This window comes from Aplidium turbinatum, chromosome 8, assembly GCF_918807975.1.
Source record: "Aplidium turbinatum chromosome 8, kaAplTurb1.1, whole genome shotgun sequence".
Taxonomy (NCBI): Eukaryota; Metazoa; Chordata; class Ascidiacea; order Aplousobranchia; family Polyclinidae; genus Aplidium; species Aplidium turbinatum.
The window spans coordinates 27382457-27399827 of NC_137479.1; the positions used below are offsets into that span (position 1 = coordinate 27382457).

Below are 17371 nucleotides of genomic sequence, written 5' to 3' on the forward strand. Positions count from 1 at the left end.
GAAAATTTCTATTGTCAAGCATTTTCACGCAAAACGTGATTTAACGTTATTGGGTTTATGGTTCGTTTCACCTGGAACGAGGAGTTTGCTTGTCTATAGATTTCTTTTGTTGTCTTTGTCATGGGAAATGCAACAAAGTCACGCTTACTTAACCAACCAAAGATCAGTTTCTTCTTTGCAATTGCAGTACACAGTTAAATTTCAGCAAATATCAAATGGTTGATTATCACGATTTTTCTAAAATGTACATGGAGACTGGAGAGCTAATATAAAGTCAGTTATCACATTAGCTGTAGTATATTTAATATCACAGAAAGCTTGCAGTTTTCAATCTGCTTTTTTTTAAATCTTTTTTCTTAAATCAGTAAACAGTTCTAGCAGCCATTACTACAGATCTGAAAACCAAAAGAAAATTAATTGATTCGATGTCCTAATTTATTCCAGCATCTAGCTTGTCAGCTTAAAAGGCCTAACGGGTCGAATTTGGCCTGCGGGTTGTAGTTTTCCCATGTCTATTGCAGCCAGTGCATTGTTGCAGTGTTGGGTTCTGCAGTATAAGATTTCCAATTCCAGCATGTGGTAAAAATACAATGCTGGATGTGCCTTTTGAGGTTTTAGTGTAGGTACAGGCTTTGAGCCAGCAAAGTTATAATTGGCCACCGACAACGTATAGTCTGCCGTATTTTTACGCCGAAATTATGCAAATATAGATACATTTTTATTATAAGCTAGCATTCTCTAGACTAGAGTATAAAACTTCATAATACAATTCTTAAAACTTCATAAGCTGACGAAAGCATTAAAGCTCAGTTAGCTCAGTGGTTACGCGCCCGGCTCAAGATCACGCGGCGCTGGTTCGACTCTCGGGGTGTGCGCTTGAGCAACGCATATCAGGATTGCTCTCCATTCAGCGGCATCTAATTCCCTGGCAACAACACTTCCACCATCGGAAACTTCACTTTGCCAATCTCGGTAACCGGCTCTGCGTCAAGAGCCTCTACAAGTATGCGAAACTACCAGGAATAACCTATCAAGGCTTCAAGGCTTTGTCAGTCCGAGGATAAAGATTCACCAACCAATTTTTAATTTGCTTTTGTGCAGGCAATCTACAACTTAAAGTAGGTAATTGAAGGAAGAGCAAATGCGCAGTATTTTAATCCATTCTGTCAATGTTTGCAGTCAACAAAAAACAAAGTGCCCTTGTTTTTGAAGTCTTGTAGTAAAACAAAACCATATGAATAAAATTTGTTATTTAATAAACTTTATTGCTTAAGATCTCGGTTAAATAAATAAAACAAATAAAATGCAAAATCTTTAATCTATTTTAGGCGTTAAATATTTTACACGTGACAACAGTAACAGGGAATACTCTTTTCCGGCTTTTATTTTGAGACAGTGCAGGTTTATACATTTTGACAAATGCGGGAAGTTTACTGTTCATCAAAATGAATTACGACGACCTTCTACGAAAAGTTTCTGGAAAGCGATTTGAAAAGAGAATGTTTCTGCTTTTTTTTCTCAATGGATTACCAAACGTGTTTTTAGTCACAACTTTAGCCTTAATCTTGTACACGCCAGGAGGATATTGGTGCAAAGTTCCTGATGAAGCAATGACCCACTTTACCCAAGTAAGAGTTAAGTTGGCATTGAATGAATATTTATAAAAAACTTGTTGGTGTAATCAAAGATTTCTAGAAACAAATAAAGTGAAATGATGAAAAACATGTTTATCACTGTCAATTTTTGCTGAACTCTACAGCCAAAAACAAACATAAAAAGTGCTGACAGATGTTTTTCCTTTAATTTTCTACCAAAATGTAATTTTGACTTTGCTGAAAGTAGTTGATATCAAGATCTGAAAATTTAAGCAACTTTTTATTCACTCATCAATCGTGTAGCGTTTAAAAATTCGGACACTTGTGAAGATTATGCTCACCTAGCAGTTGTACCAAAATTGTGCTCAATATAAAACATAGAAATCTTTGCAATGTCATAAGGAAGTTTAAGAAACCAGTCTGCATTGTGATATATAGCAAACACGCTATTTAGTATACGTAATATTTCTTTCAAGTTGCAAGTTTTATTGGCTAATATTCTCAATTTGTTATATTCATTGCATTGATGCAACGAATTTTTTGTCTTATCAAGTTATTATTATTAGTGAGTTGCAGAAGGGATTGAAAGCAACTTTGTATTTTGACATGTGTTAAACGGCAAAATTTATCCCTTTTGGTAAATTCTGTTTAGTTCAAATAGAAGTTGAGTGAGATATTTAAATCTGCCGACAGCTTTGTTTGAGGTCTCTTGGGTTCTTGTCAGATGATCACACATTTAGTATTTTTACAAAGTACTTGTTTCACCAAATGATTTGGTTTCAGAATAGATAAATCTATTCAAAATTCTAAATGCATAATGTATAAATTGCATGGCTACAAAAGTTGATAGTAGGAGATACATTTATAAAATACAGTAGCCTACTTACTTATTGTATAACTACAGTAGGAGTGGTATTTGTTGTTTTAGTACAACGGGCTTATTACATGCAACACTTTACAATTGCAATTATAATTGAAACAAAACAAGTGCCTCCATTTATTTCGTTTGAATTTTTATACATCAGGTTAGAGATTGTAAATCCAACGTATCATTCAACCAGCTATTGGCCAGCAAGACTTCATTGTTGATAGTTTGTGTTTCTTGAAAAGTAATTTATTACAGAAATGAGGATGAGTTTCATAATAATCTTTTTAGTGGGTGGATAAATATACTTTCACAATCCAACAATCGAAAAATCGGATGTAGTCTAAGCTTCATATCTACAGTAAGTTTTGTGCAAGGTTTTTTGGGGCTAAAAAGGCTACTGTAAATATTGTGTGATACGACATGAAGTGAAAGTTGCAAAACCTAAATTTTAAAGAACTCTTCTTCAACGGAAAAGCTTTTGGACTACTTAATACCCCCAGAGAAAGAAAATGGGACAAGAAGCAAATGCTTTCAGTACAACAGAACAACAAACGATGTTTCATCATTTGTGGATTTCCTTCAAAACGGTAATTGTAAACTACAGTAAATCATATAGAAGTTGCGGTAATTCGTAGCGTAGAACAAGTTAAAATCATAAATTCTCATCCTTAATTCGTTAACACTTCGAATCACACTCTTTTTTAGTCTTAGTTTTAACTTTGGATATATATAGTCTACAGTATATTTTTCTTCTTATCTTTTTCTTTTTCTTTATACTGTAGCTGGAGACTGTGTCCGAAGAACTGTTCTTTTCTTTCACAAGTAGGTGAATGCTATGACACTTGTGTGTCAGGCGTATTTAACTTTTTAAGATAAGTTTGGCACCAACTTAATTACTAGAAAAAGCATTTTCCAAAACTTCGGCTACGTAACTTGTGTTAGTGTTATTTGGCAAACTAGCTATAGTTATTAGGCAAACTAGTTAGTTATTAGGCAAACTAGCTAATTATTAAGCAAAATATAGTTAGTTATTAGACAAACTAATCTAGTGTTATTAGGCAAACTGGCTAACTATTTGGCAAACTAATTTAGTGTTATTAGGCAAACTAGCTAAGTAAGAAATGCATATTATTTAGCTTAATTACATCAAATACAGTTACTATTCTTTACACTTCTACAGTTTGTTTTACCCTAAAAGGAGGATCATCAGATGCGCCAAATGGTGTGCGTGGACTGCGTGAACTGGATGACGAATCAATTCAATGGCTGCTCGACACCTGCCCAAACATTTAAACCGCGTCGCCGCCACTGCCCAAGGGTGGTAAAAGGCAGAGCCCCTCGACCCTTGAAGTGGCGAAGAACAAGGTTCAAACGAAGAAGAAGAAGAAGAAGAAGATCAGAAGGTCTTTATTCAAATAGAATTCAAATATTATTCAAATAGAATCTATTTGACTAAGAACCTTCTGATGATCCCCCTTTTAGGGTGAAACAGGCTGTAGCGGTGTAGAGAATAGTAGCTATACTTGATGCAATTCGCTCTGCTTGGCTTTTTGCTTGGCATTGAGCACTTTTTGTAGTACCTCTTTTCATTTTTTTGTGTATTTGTTTGGGGAGTTGGAGGCTCGCAATTGTTCTTTCAAAAAGAATCAAATAAAAAATAATTAACAAAGCTTACCATCTCAGCTTGACTTGCTGCAATGTGAGCCATTCGAAGACTTCGCTGGTGTTTTAATGGTAATGGGTTGAAATAACAATTTGCAGCATTATTTAGACACACATCAAAGGGCTGATTCTTTTGAAAATGTAACCTCTGTGCCTTGTGATAATGGTTATCAAGTGATGAATCCATACAATGTCCACTCAGCTGGAATAGAGGTAAATATAGATTTCTAAGTTATTGTATTGATCAGCATCCACATCGCTGAGCATGCAAACCTAACATTTTACTCTTTCGTAAATGCAAGTGTTGTTGCTCAGTGTTGTACATGCAGTAGATCTACACAATACAGTGTATGCATTTATGCTCAGTAGATTTCAAAACTCAATTTGTCTAGATAGACAAAATGCCATAGACAAAATTTATGATAGTTTTACGTATGTCTTGCTGAACTGTAGCTTGTCCTAAAGAATAATTACATCAGCAAGATATTAAAAAAACCTAATATTTGTTATCCTGTCGTCTAATTTTGCTATGATATATGGTTTTGACTTACTTATTTGTGGAGGCTGAGACTACCTGTCTTAGGTTCTTTCGTCTCAAAGTTCCTTATTTCTCAACCTGGCACTAGCGTTTACTTTCTTTGCAAACATTATCTATTGCAAGTAGGCTACACTGTAAGAATTTTAAAATAACCACATATTCAGAGATGGCAATAACTTGCTTTTTTACGCAGTTTAATCTTTTTTGTGAGAAAGCGAAGATCAAACCCATAATTTATTTTGTATTCTACATGGGGATTTGCGTCGGTTCAGCCTCAGGATTCTTATCTGACAGGTCAGTTTTGCAAATAGTGTGCATGGAAAGTCAGTTGTAATATAAAGTTGGTAAAATCACAAGCCTGATTGAAGACTTGATTTAGAGAACTAAGTTGCAAAATTTAAGTTGCAAAATTTTAACTTAAGTTTTAAAATTTAAAATTTGAGAAAAAGCAATTTTCAAAGTTGCAAAATGTTTCATTTCTATACAAAAACCAGCGTGTGTTATAGCGAAATTAAGTTGTTTCTTAAATCAAAAATTTCGCTGTGACATGCATTGACCATTATGCAATACGATACATTTTTGGTAATTACTCAATCTTCACAAAATGTGATTTAAGTAGTTGTAAACTCAGGCCTTCGATTCTACAACTAAAAAAGTTCCCCCTTCTTCATTTGCTCCTAACAACTTTGCACCACTAGTTTAGTCGTTGGCTGCTTTATGTTCCGGTAACTGATGCTGGTTCGATTCCAGATCGGGTCGGATCAGAACAGTGGCGTTGAGAGAGGATGTCCAAGGGTAATTTTGATGAGCCCGAGATGATCTTAGGGGCCAGTAATCTTTCAAAAGGGCCTGGGATCTTAAACAAACCACCCCATATTTTTTGGATAGCTCATTTTTTTCAAAGTATCTTGATTAGGGTCCCGAGGATTTCATTGGTACCGAACCCAAATAATCTTAACGGCCTGGCTCAGAGTAAGCTATATCAATATGGCAGCTGTAGTAATAGGTAGGCTAAAAATGAGCTGATTCGAGTGACCACGAAATTTGGAACAGACAGTCGTCGTCGTTCGTATGAAGCAGAAAAAAAAGTTTGTGTTTAGCCGAATGGAAGGACTTGGAGCCAACTCTTCGTCAGATCGTCAAGTGTGCGAAGGCCTGTTATTCCATTGGGAGGGGAACAGACAGTAACAATAGGTTAGGCTATGTTTTTTTTATAATAAAACAGCAAATATTTTGTCATTTCTGGGCTGACGATACTACCTGGTTAAAGATATGGGGGAACTGTCACCCTCGGTGATGCAGATGACAGAACAATCAACAAGAATTTATATCGATATTATAATGTTGCTTACTTATACTTGTATAATGATATTATAACGTTAACCAGCACCCGTGGCTCAGTGGTTATCGCCTTCGGCTCTGGTGCTGGTAGCCCTGGGTTCGATTCCATGTCGGGTCATACCAAAGACTTTAAAAATGGTAGCGATTGTGTTCTTTCTTGCATAACGCAGTGAGGATAAATCGGGTAATAATCTGGTGACATATCACCCTCTTTCAATCTGCCTTGAGCCAGCATGGAAGCAGTAGGCTACGGCTCATAAAATCACATGGAACACTGTCAAGTAAGCCATGTTGATGCGCAATCTGCTGTTAGCGGAGATAGCGAATGATTATTATTATTCAGTTGCTTTAAACTCTTGAACCAATCGATTTTGCAGTAGTTGTGAATCTTGCAAAAAGATGCCATTCTAACACTTCCATTGTTGGTGTGCAGGTTTGGAAGGCGTCCTATTTTTATTTCGTTTACATTTATGGGATTTCTTACAATGTTTTTGGAGAGCTTCACTTACACGACGTTGACATTTTCGGTTGTTTTGTTTTTTGCCGGTCTTACAAGTTTGGTAAATTACGTTACTGGATTTGTCCTTGGTAAGCATTGCTTCTTCTTATTGCTTATGAGTCAGCAATTCATGCAACATCTCCCAGCTGCTGTAAGCAGTGCACTATTTCAGCGTTAGGATCTATGAGGACCACACACATATCCTGTAATTAAGACGAAACAAATCATAAACTCAAGATAAGCAAACGATTTTTTAATAATTTGATTGGTGGTTGGAAGAATTGTCTTTGACTTGAGAAACTCTCTTCAAAAATATTATTTTAACAACTTTGCGCACCAGTATTGACAGCGATATAATTTTTCGCTTGTTAAAATAGCCTACTATACTGCCTGTGAGCTATTTTTTTTACTCGGGTGAATACTTGAGGGACAGTTTTTGAAGTGAGCTTCTCAACTAGACACTTCCTGACTTGGACACTGCAAAAGTTGCACAAGGTCTGTTGTTTTACTTCCAGATTTGCTATTCTTATTCCTTAATGTAATTGTACAATAACTAAATCAACACTTAAAGTACGTAATAAGTCATATGTTTTGGTGTATTTGAAAATATATGACTCTAAATTCAGGTACTGAACTTACCACACCAGAAAAGCGAAATTTCATCTCAATCAGTTCCTTCTTTTCGTTTCCCATCGGTTATGGGATTTCAACGTTGATATTTTACTTATGCCCGAATTGGCGATGGTTTCTTCGCGTAATTGGAATGTTGTCCATTCTCTACATCCCCAACATTTGGTGGGCATGACTGAATTTTATTTGAATATGTACATTTTTTTTATATCCGAACTATACTTGGTACGACAGCTAAAAACACAAGGCATTTTATAAACTCATTCGATTCTACATTTTTTATTTTCAATTTCTGCTGATTTAACTTAGTCTATTATACTTTTTTATACTAAAAACTCCCCAATGAAAATATGCCAATAAAGACATCACCTCCCGTTCCCGGTGGATCAACGGAAAGAGGTCCATCCTCAGTACCTGCAGTACGCAGGGATACTGTGTGCAAAGATGACTACTGCGTACAAACAAATCAATGTACCGGTACATCAAACAAAAAAAAAACTTTTCATCGCAACTTGCAATGTTAGAACTTTGTCAGAAGAGGTTCATCTTAACAGCCTAATGGAAGAAATAAAAACTATCAAGTGGCATGTGATTGGTCTTTGTGAAATCAGAAGAAAAGGAGAAAAACTAATGAATATCAAGGATGGCCATCTGCTCTACCACAAAGGAAGAGAAAACGTTGAGCAGAGGGGCGTAGGATTTCGTATCCACAAAAATCCGGTCAATAATGTAAAAGAATTTCATGGCGAGTCGGACAGGGTAGCCAGTGTAACTATAAAAATTTCGAAACGATATGATCTCAGGATTATCCAAGTATATGCCCCAACAACCCTCAGCTCTCAGGATGAGATTGAGGCTTTTTATGATTATTTACAAAGAACTCTAGACTGTCAAAAAACTCAATTTAATGTAATCATGGGAGATTTTAACGCAAAAATTGGTACAGGAAAAGAAAGTTGCTTTGGAACATTTCCATACGGAACAAGAAATGAACGTGAAGAAAACTTAATCAATTTCTGTTTGAGCAACAACTTCAGCATCACAAACACCATGTTCCAAAAGAAACCGCAAAAAATGGACATGGAGAAGCCCAAATGATGAAACACATAATGAAATAGACTACATAATTACCAACAAACCTAAAATCTTCCAGAACGTTCAAACTCTTAACAAAGTAAATACTGGAAGCGATCATAGAATACTGAGGAGCATTGTCAAATTAGACATTCAGAAAGAAAGAAGAAAGTTATTTCGGTCAAAAAACAAACCACTACGAATAGATCCTTTTTATAAATTGTCATTCCAGTTGGATTTGAAAAATCAGTTTCAAGCCTTGGAAGACCAACCAATCAATTACACAGGAAATACAGTTGAAGATTTAAATAACAGTATCGTTATCAATCTTACAAAAACAGCAGAAAAGTATAGAGAAGTAAAGCCTAACAATGGTTCAAAACTGTCAACAGAAACTTTAAATTGATTGAGTTTCGCTTTTAGCAGCATGATCGTAGCTTCCTTCACAACCAGCAGCCTCAAGCTAAACGAAAGAACCACACTAAAGAACCACTCACTGACTTCAACACCATTCATCATAGCACATGACTAGGGAACTGTGTTCCGAAAACTTGCGCAACTTACTATTGCCACAGCAAACTCGCAGCATCAGGCTAAGACAGATCGTTTAAATCTACCTTGTGAAGGAAGAAACTTTAAACCTTATGAAGAAGCGTAGAGATCTCAAGCAACCAATATCAGCAAGGAACAAAATCGAAAAAGCAGAACTTGACAAACTCATCAGTAAAAAACAAAGAAGAGACATAAGAAAATACAACTCTGATGTTGTTGAAGAAACAATCCGGAAAGGTCGAGGTTTTAAAGCTGCCAAAAGGAAGCTCAGCTTGGGAAAAATTCATATGACTGGAATAAAAGAACAAGATGGCTCTATTACGAAATGCAGAAACCGGATAATGGAACGAGCAAGAGAATTCTATCAAAATCTCTATGCTAGCAATCAGGGTCAAGGGCCGGTCGACAACTCCAGTGACAAATCTCAAATTTTAGCAACCACTCCAGAAGTAAATATCTCTGAAATAAAACATGCAATTGGTCAGATGAAACGAAATAAAGCGCCTGGTGAAGATAATATCACGCCTGACCTAATTAAAGATGCAGAAGAAACAATTTCTTCACCTCTTGCCCATCAGTTTACGGAATGCATTAAAACAAGACAAACTCCTTCCAACTGGAAGAATGCTATCATCATACTTCTTCATAAGAAGGGAGACCAAAAAGACTTAGGAAACTATCGTCCGATTAGTCTTCTTCCAACAATTTACACACTTTTTACCCGAGTAATTACCAACAGAAATGCTAAAGATTTGGACCACCACCAACCGAGAGAACAAGCAGGTTTTAGGGAAGGGTTTTCAACCATGGACCACCTGCATACTATAAACCAATTAATTGAAAAAACAAACGAATATAACATCCCACTCTACCTTGGACTAATAGATTATAAAAAAGCGTTTGACTCTGTTGAAACATCAGCTGTCATTTCAGCACTGGAAAAACAGGGAATCGACCAATCATACACTCAACTTCTCAAAAACATTTACGCGGAAAATACATCTATAATTCGGCTGCACAAAGACTCTGAACCATTTCAGATTCAAAAAGGGGTACGTCAAGGTGACACAATATCTCCAAAACTTTTTACAGCAACCTTAGAAGAAATTTTTAAGCAACTTAACTGGGAAGAAAAAGGAATCAAAATTGATGGTGAATACATAAACCATTTACGTTTTGCTGATGACATCATCCTTATATCTGAGCAACCTAAACAACTACAAACAATGTTAAGTGAACTCAATACAGAAAGCAAAAAGATTGGCCTTCATATGAACTTTAACAAAACGAAAGTTATGTTTAACAAACTGGCAGACATCGACAGCAATATTCTTTTGGACGGAGCGACTATCGAAAAAGTTAATCACTATATTATATATCTTGGCCAAAAAATTACAACTAACTCCAATAAAGAAGATGAAATCAAAAGAAGAATATCGCTTGGATGGCAAGCCTTCGGAAGAGCAAGTTCGATATTTAAGTCCAAACTGCCTCTTTCTCTCAAGAAACAAGTCTACGATCAATGCATCCTTCCAACCGCTACATATGGTGCAGAAACTTGGAACCTTACAAAGAAATTAACACGTAAACTAAGAACTATGCAGAAAGCATATGAACTAATCATGATGGGTTTAACATGGCGAGATAAAAAGACTGCCGAATGGATCAGAAATCAAACGAAATTACGAGATATATTAAGCACAATCAAGAAACTAAAATAGTCCTGGGCAGGTCATATAGCAAGATATCAGGACAATAGATGGACTAAAAAATTAACAACATGGACACCACGACAAACCAAAAGAAAGAAAGGAAAACCAAATGTGAGATGGAAGGACGACATTGACAAACAATGCAATACAACCAATTGGTACCAACTAGCACATAATCATGTAAATTGGCATGAAAAGGGGAAGGCTTACGCTCTGCAGTGGGCTCTCACGGGCTGAAAATGATGATTATACTTTTAAACACTGCTTTGTTTTACATGGCGTCATTTTAAATTTGGTCAAAACCAGCCTTTATGATAACAACAATATTACTTTTCATCATTTGCAAAATCCTATCATTGATATAACGTGTAATTTGAATTCTATGTTATTTTTTAAATATTTACAAAGATGCATCGATGCTTTGTTAGATAATAATTATTTGTTCGTATGCTTGAGTGCAGTTTAATATTTTCCAAGATTTGAATCAAGATATATAGTACCAAATAGAGTGTGCCTCAGAAGGCGTCTCGTGTAATGGAAATACGGTTTATCAGAACTCATTAATATACAATCATTAACTTATAAACTTAACATCATTAACTTCATTAAAACTCTTTTACATGCAGCTGGTTTCAACCATATGCCATTTTGCTCAGAAAAACTGAAAAATAGATGAGATTAGGTTCATACTCGACAACCAGGCCTACTTCAGTTGCTGCCGACCTTCACCAAAGATTTTAACTCTATTTGGTTACAGACACTTTTTCTTCAAGATATATGAAAGAGATTGAAAAATATTTCTTGAATTCCTGATTGTGTTTAAATGTTTTTTCTTTTCTCTCAAATTTGACAAATCGTAGGTTTTGTAACTGTGAAGCTACTCAATAGTCAATATTTGCATTTTTTATTATATGATGAGTAGCTACGCTAAACCAAAAGTTAAATATAGCCTATTTATGGCGAAGTTTAACCCTAGATTGCATAAACCAAACATTTTTGCTGGTATATAACATAAGTAGCACCGTTCGGGTCATTTTGACCCAAGTTATGCATGCCAGGGTTAAAGAGGTAACTACATTGCATCAGGTTCACTCCCGAATCTCCACGTTGGTTAATGGCAACAGGGAGAATTGAGGAAGCCAAGAATGTTCTGAAAATGATTGGAAAGACCAACAAGAAATCCGATGCTTTGATTGAAGAAGTGATGAAAGATGTGCAACAGGTCTTTGTTTTGAAACGAGTGATAAGAATCAACTGACCTGCCAAATCAAGCACTTAATCTGTGCTGAAAAACGCAGTCAGATACTAAAAATTGCCACAATCAATGATCAATCAATTTTGAAAGCATGGACCTGAACTTTTTTTCAAGAAAAAAAAATTAGCATTTTGAAATAGCAAAAAACAAAAAAACGAGCTACAATTAAATGTAATGCTCTTGTGCTCTGTTTCATCTGGGTAAAATTATCAAAGGATCTTTATTGGTTAATACATTAACTTAGCTTTACTATTGTAAGTTAAATAGCTTAACATTTTGTATCAGGCTTAAAACTTCAACAAATTATGTAAATTAATCTTTTTAATAACTTTTAATAAATAGAATATTATAACCAGTATAACTTATGTTATTATTCAAAATATTGTTAGATATATAAACAATGTTTGTAGGTGGCAGAAGGTTTAATGGCCGAAAAAAAGAAGAACAAAAGTAAAGACAGTGCAAACAAGAAACGCAAACTGTTGGTAAAAATGATGACGACACCACGATTGTTCATGATTATCGTTTCTTGTGCTTTTGCCTGGTAAGAAAATTTTATTATCTAAAAATATATCCCAAGTTGTGGACAGTTTCCAACTCTTTAGCATTTTTTGTCTTTTTAATTTTTTTTTCCAGTTCTCCTGTTTTCGTCACATACTTTTCACTGATTTTTTTTTACAAAAATGTTTAATTGGAAGTTTGCAACTATAGTTGAAGTGATTCTTCTTGGGGCTATGCATTTAAAAGCAGAGCCATTGGTCATCAAACTCACTCTCAATACTCTAGGCTACTTAATAGTTCTCACATAATCAACAATAATAATTAGGAACAAGCATAAAAAACATTTTTTTCTCACCTCAGATGAAATACCTCAAAAACATAATTGCATTCACACCAAATGAGGTAAAAATAAGGTAAAAAGTGTTTAAAAAGAGCCCAGTTAGAAATCTCAAACTCTCATCACTTTCATGCGTTGTATCGCGCTGAAGAGCTAATTATTGCAATTTCAAATTGATTCTGGACGTTACACAAATATTTCACTTTTATAGACGCGATGGCATTTTTATGGCTAAAATGGTCCTATCACCCTGTTAGAGCTCAACCTCACCGAATTTTTTCTAAAACTTTTTCTAAAGTGTTTTACACAAAATTATCGCAGTAAAAAGATGAGCTAGTTTCACACATATCGAAGCGACTGCCAAGCTTTATTAGTTAGCACTTGAAAATATGAAACCAGGTTACCAAATCTAAGCAAATAAACCGGCATAAATTTGGGCATTTTAGAATTCGACAGAGTTAAGTGGGAGAGAGCCATTAGCAATTGTACTCTCATGTAAAGTAGAAATAGCCTAAAGTGAAAAAAAAATTAAACAATAATAGTTATTATTGAAGTGATTGCGCATGTAGAAAATATTGTAGCCTATTTCATTTCGCTTCATAAATTTAAAATAGCCTACTTAATTTTGCTGTCATTAAAAAGGGGGTTTTCCTTTTTAGGTTTAGTGCTACAATTGTGTATTATGGGATTTCTTTAAGCGTGCAGTCTCTCAGCGGCGATATTTACATCAACAATACTTTGATGGGTTTGGCGGAATTACCCGGGGTTGTAATGGCGTTCCTTGCTGTGAAGTACATGAATAGATCTCGCAGCCATGGAGCTATGATGATAGGTTCAGGGATATTTTGCATGGGAGCAGCACTTCTCAGCAAAGGTAAATTAGTTTTGATCAACATTGATGGCAGGTGTAAGAACTCATTTCTTGCAAAGCTGTAGAGAAGTGAATAAAATTTATTTTTTTGTTGAAGAGCAATTATGCTTTTAAGTCCATTACAACGTTACTCCATCCTCTTGGTTTATTATTGTTTATGACTATACTTGTATTTCCTAACTGTTGATGCATGGATTTACGTCAAGTTGCAAACTACAATAAGTAAACAAAACAAAAAACAGCTTTTGGAATACTGAAACATTTGGATGTTCAGCAAGATAATGATCCTTTCTAGCATGGCACTAGCTGCAACGTTCATCTGATGAAGGTTAAAGTAAAAGCAAAGACAAGCAAGTTGTTTTATTGCTTCACTGGAGTTTCGGATTCTATGACAATGCGCATCCTCAGAGTGAATAACATACAAAATAAGATTTACTACGTTATATACTGTAGTGCGGTATATAACTTCGTTTCTGAGATTTACATAATTCTATAACTTTACAGACAGGCCACAAGCTGCAACAATAGTTGGCCTAGCAGGAAAATCTCTCAATGCAGGAGCATTTTACTTGGTATATATTCATACTGCCGAAGTATTTCCTACTTTGATTCGAAACAGTACCATGAGTTTTGGATCTTTCTGTGGTCGTGTGGGTTCCCTTGTAACTCCATACCTTCTCTACTTAGGTAAACTTTATACGACGTGTTTACCAGAGGTGGGCAATAGCTCGCTACTTTTGTAGCGCCGCTACTTTTTTGGTGAAAGTTGCGGCAGCGGCGCTACTTTTTAGTTGGAGTAACGTCTGCAGTAGCGGCTCTACTTTTTTTCCAAAGTAGCGGTAGCGAGAGAGGCGCTACTTTTTGCCCACCTCTGGTGTTTACATCCGCTAAAACAAAGGCTGCCTCAGAAGGGGCCTACAGATCGAAAATCTTTTGATCAGAACACGCCATATAGAAAGCTCAATCGAGTTAAATTAACTGATTGATTGATTGGTTTATTTTGTTGTGCAATATCATAATAAACAATTTTGGCAGATTTTATTTATGAACAAGAATTAAATAAAAGGTCAAAAGTGTGAAACTAAATTTCCGCAGGCAAAGATTAAAAGAAATATAATTAATCTACATACAACCTGATTACTGTGCTGGGTAAATTGCGTTAATAGTAGTTTTGTAACATCGCGATGTTTTGTGGCACTTTGCAATGGGCTTGTTTTAAAATAGTAGTATCAGGGCAATGTTAGGGGAGTCGTGTAGTAGCCCCTTTATGGTTTCGTCTATTTTTGTGTTAAAAGCGATTGTTTTATTTGATTCACATCTACACCGAATGAAGGGTAGGACAATAATGTTTCTGATTAAAATCCTTCGAGAGAAGCGATCAGGGGGTGTAAATTTTATAATGGCTTTGAATTTTTTCATTGACAGAAACTAAAACAGCTTGAAATAGTTTAATTCTCATATGTTTCTATGTTTTAGATCACAAAGCTCAACGATAAAATTTACATACGTACGGGTACGACGTAATTGCAATCTGCAGGTCGCGGCAGCAGAAGAGTATTTTCTTGACCAATCAGAATGCAAGATTTAACTCAGTTGAGAACAATTTTGCTGGAAAAAGTTTAAGAGATTAGGTTTCTCTCAACATCATTGGTGAAAATCGAACTTGTAAAATTCAAAAGGCAAGTTTGGATAACATTGCAACAAGAGCTTAGTAAATAAGGTTTGCGGCCGAATTTTCAAATGCTAACTTTTCAGGTAGGCGACTTGTCAACATTTATCACAGTGTGTTAATGCTGGCATGCTTATGGAAACTTCGACGTCATAAGCAAACATTGGGAGTTGTAAAGAACCTGATTTTCAAAACTTTTTTCCCCAACTTTTCTTTGAGCAGTGTTAAATATTGCCTTCTGATTGGTCGAAACACCCTATCTGCTACAGCGACCTACAGATTGCAAATACGCGTACGTACCTACTATTATTACTCATTTAGTGGAATTGCATGGAATTTACACTCCTTATATCATCATGAGTTGTTTCTCCGTGGCCTCAGGATTTTGTACTTTACTTTTTCTTCCGGATACCCAAAACCGTGGCTTACCAGAAACTACCGAAGACATGCTAAAATTAAAAAGGTGCGTTATTTTGTGTCAAACTAACATCCAAATAACGTTTTGAAGAAGTGGAAATACTGTATTTTCTCAGAACCGTTCGAAACAAGATTTTTTAGTTGAAAGGAAATATTTCAAAAGGTGAAATGTTTTTGTGGCCTTATAAAAAAAAGGCACATCATCTTTACTTTAAACTGTTTTCAAACGACAAATTGTTTTAAAAGCAGTCGTAGCTTGTAATGAATTATTTGCATTTGCAGTGGCTATTCCATTTGCTGCAAAACAGAAAAAACGAAAAGTGAAGTGAACATTGAAGACAACACAGAAAGTCTGCTTGAAAGCAAATACCAACAATAATTAGAAGAGGTTAAAATTCTGATTTGGCATAACCTCACTTAGATTATCCCCAAACGCATCAGAGTCATTTTTAACGTTTGTTCGAAACTAAATTGCGTTTTTCTTGGTATTCGTCTTGTTGAACTGTTGTAATTTACTAGATGGATGATATATGTTCATGTATTTCTTGAATTTTGTACCAGTAAGCTACATAGTTGGAAATCGTGGCAGAACATCAGTTTCAGATATAGGCTTGCATATTTTGATTTTAATATTATGTGACCATCTATTTAAAACATAATTTTCATGCATGTTGATAATATCGGAGTTTGCTTTATTTGTTCGTTTTACGTATTTTTCAAAATTTTTTTTACATGTGCTAGCTGAAGATGCTATTACTATAGCGAAATCGATTCTTAACTTAATAAATTACACCAGTAGCGTAGCCAGGAATTTTGAAAAGGGGGGTTTTGACGACCCAGCGGCGGGGGGCCTGGGGGGCCTCCCCCAGAAAATTTTGAAAAATTACTTTAAACTTGGTGCATTCTGAGAGCATTTTCAACAAAAATGTAGGTATGAATATTCATGTAAAATGGTGCTGTCCGGTGGCATAGCAAAAGGATAAGATCATGTTTTCTTTGGCATTTTTTCGGAAATAAAGCTAAGTTTCTATGTTTTCTTGTTGCTAATTCCTGGCTGAGATATTTGAATGTTTGGTATTGGCAAAACTCGCTCTTTTAATGCAGTTTTGTATAAAATTAGGCAATTTTTTTTTAGGCTGAAAGCATCATTCTCAATATCGTGACGTCACACGCGTGCCAAAGGGGGGGTTGTAACCCCCAAAACCTCCCTTTGGCTACGCCACTGAATTACACTAAGAGGTTAGATTGTTGTGCAAATGCCAGCATTTGATGATTGCAAACGAGCAGTACCATGTTTGTATGGTTGATTGAATCGTTATCTTCGGACAAAGAAAGCCACTTTAAAACGTTATCTCTTATGGTGTTTCTTATTTATGGAGACTTTGCACCATGAATGCAAACCCGGGCACAGCGGTTCATTTAGTAAAAGTTTTCGCTTAGTGAACGGTGGCTTTTGAATTCTTAAAATGAGTAGGTGCCATCAAATGGAAAGCTGTCGTTGAAGTGCTTTGCTCAAATGCATTCCTAATAGGTGAACTACCTTTCTTTGCCTGTAAAGTCGGCACTCATCCAATTGCGCTATCAAAATGGATGAAACGCTATTGCAGTGGTTCTCAACTCATGGGTCGCGACCAAAATTTGGGTCACCTGATAATTTTTTTGGGTCGCTTGTTTTTCAGGCATATTGTATCTTGGGCGAAAAAAATAACAATAAAAAAATTTAAAACGTGAAGAGATCGATCACAAAACTGGAAAATATAAACACAAGTCATGAAGCGTTTCATGTCGAGACATCGGAAAGCTTTGTAGCATGATCGTAGTGCAAGAAATTTTAACAATTGTCGCTGTTA

General features: G+C 35.6%; 1 protein-coding gene across 2 annotated transcripts; it reads left to right on the plus strand.

The window, feature by feature from the left end:
• Positions 1-1366: 1366 nt before the first annotated feature.
• Positions 1367-16854, plus strand: LOC145775807 (organic cation/carnitine transporter 2-like). 2 transcript variants are annotated; one of them, XM_082587178.1, is made up of 13 exons: positions 1503-1628; positions 2918-3050; positions 3246-3285; positions 4225-4338; positions 4857-4957; positions 6438-6592; positions 7130-7298; positions 11558-11693; positions 12137-12270; positions 13224-13438; positions 13940-14122; positions 15426-15567; positions 15804-16854. In XM_082587178.1, exons 2-13 carry the CDS (start codon positions 2989-2991, stop codon positions 15898-15900), a joined length of 1548 nt encoding a protein of 515 aa, XP_082443304.1. In that variant the 5' UTR covers positions 1503-1628; positions 2918-2988; the 3' UTR covers positions 15901-16854. The 2 variants fall into 2 exon arrangements, with proteins under 2 accessions (XP_082443303.1, XP_082443304.1); XM_082587177.1 differs by lacking the exon at positions 3246-3285 and having other exon boundaries at positions 1367-1628; positions 4235-4338.
• The last annotated feature ends 517 nt before the right edge of the window (positions 16855-17371 follow it).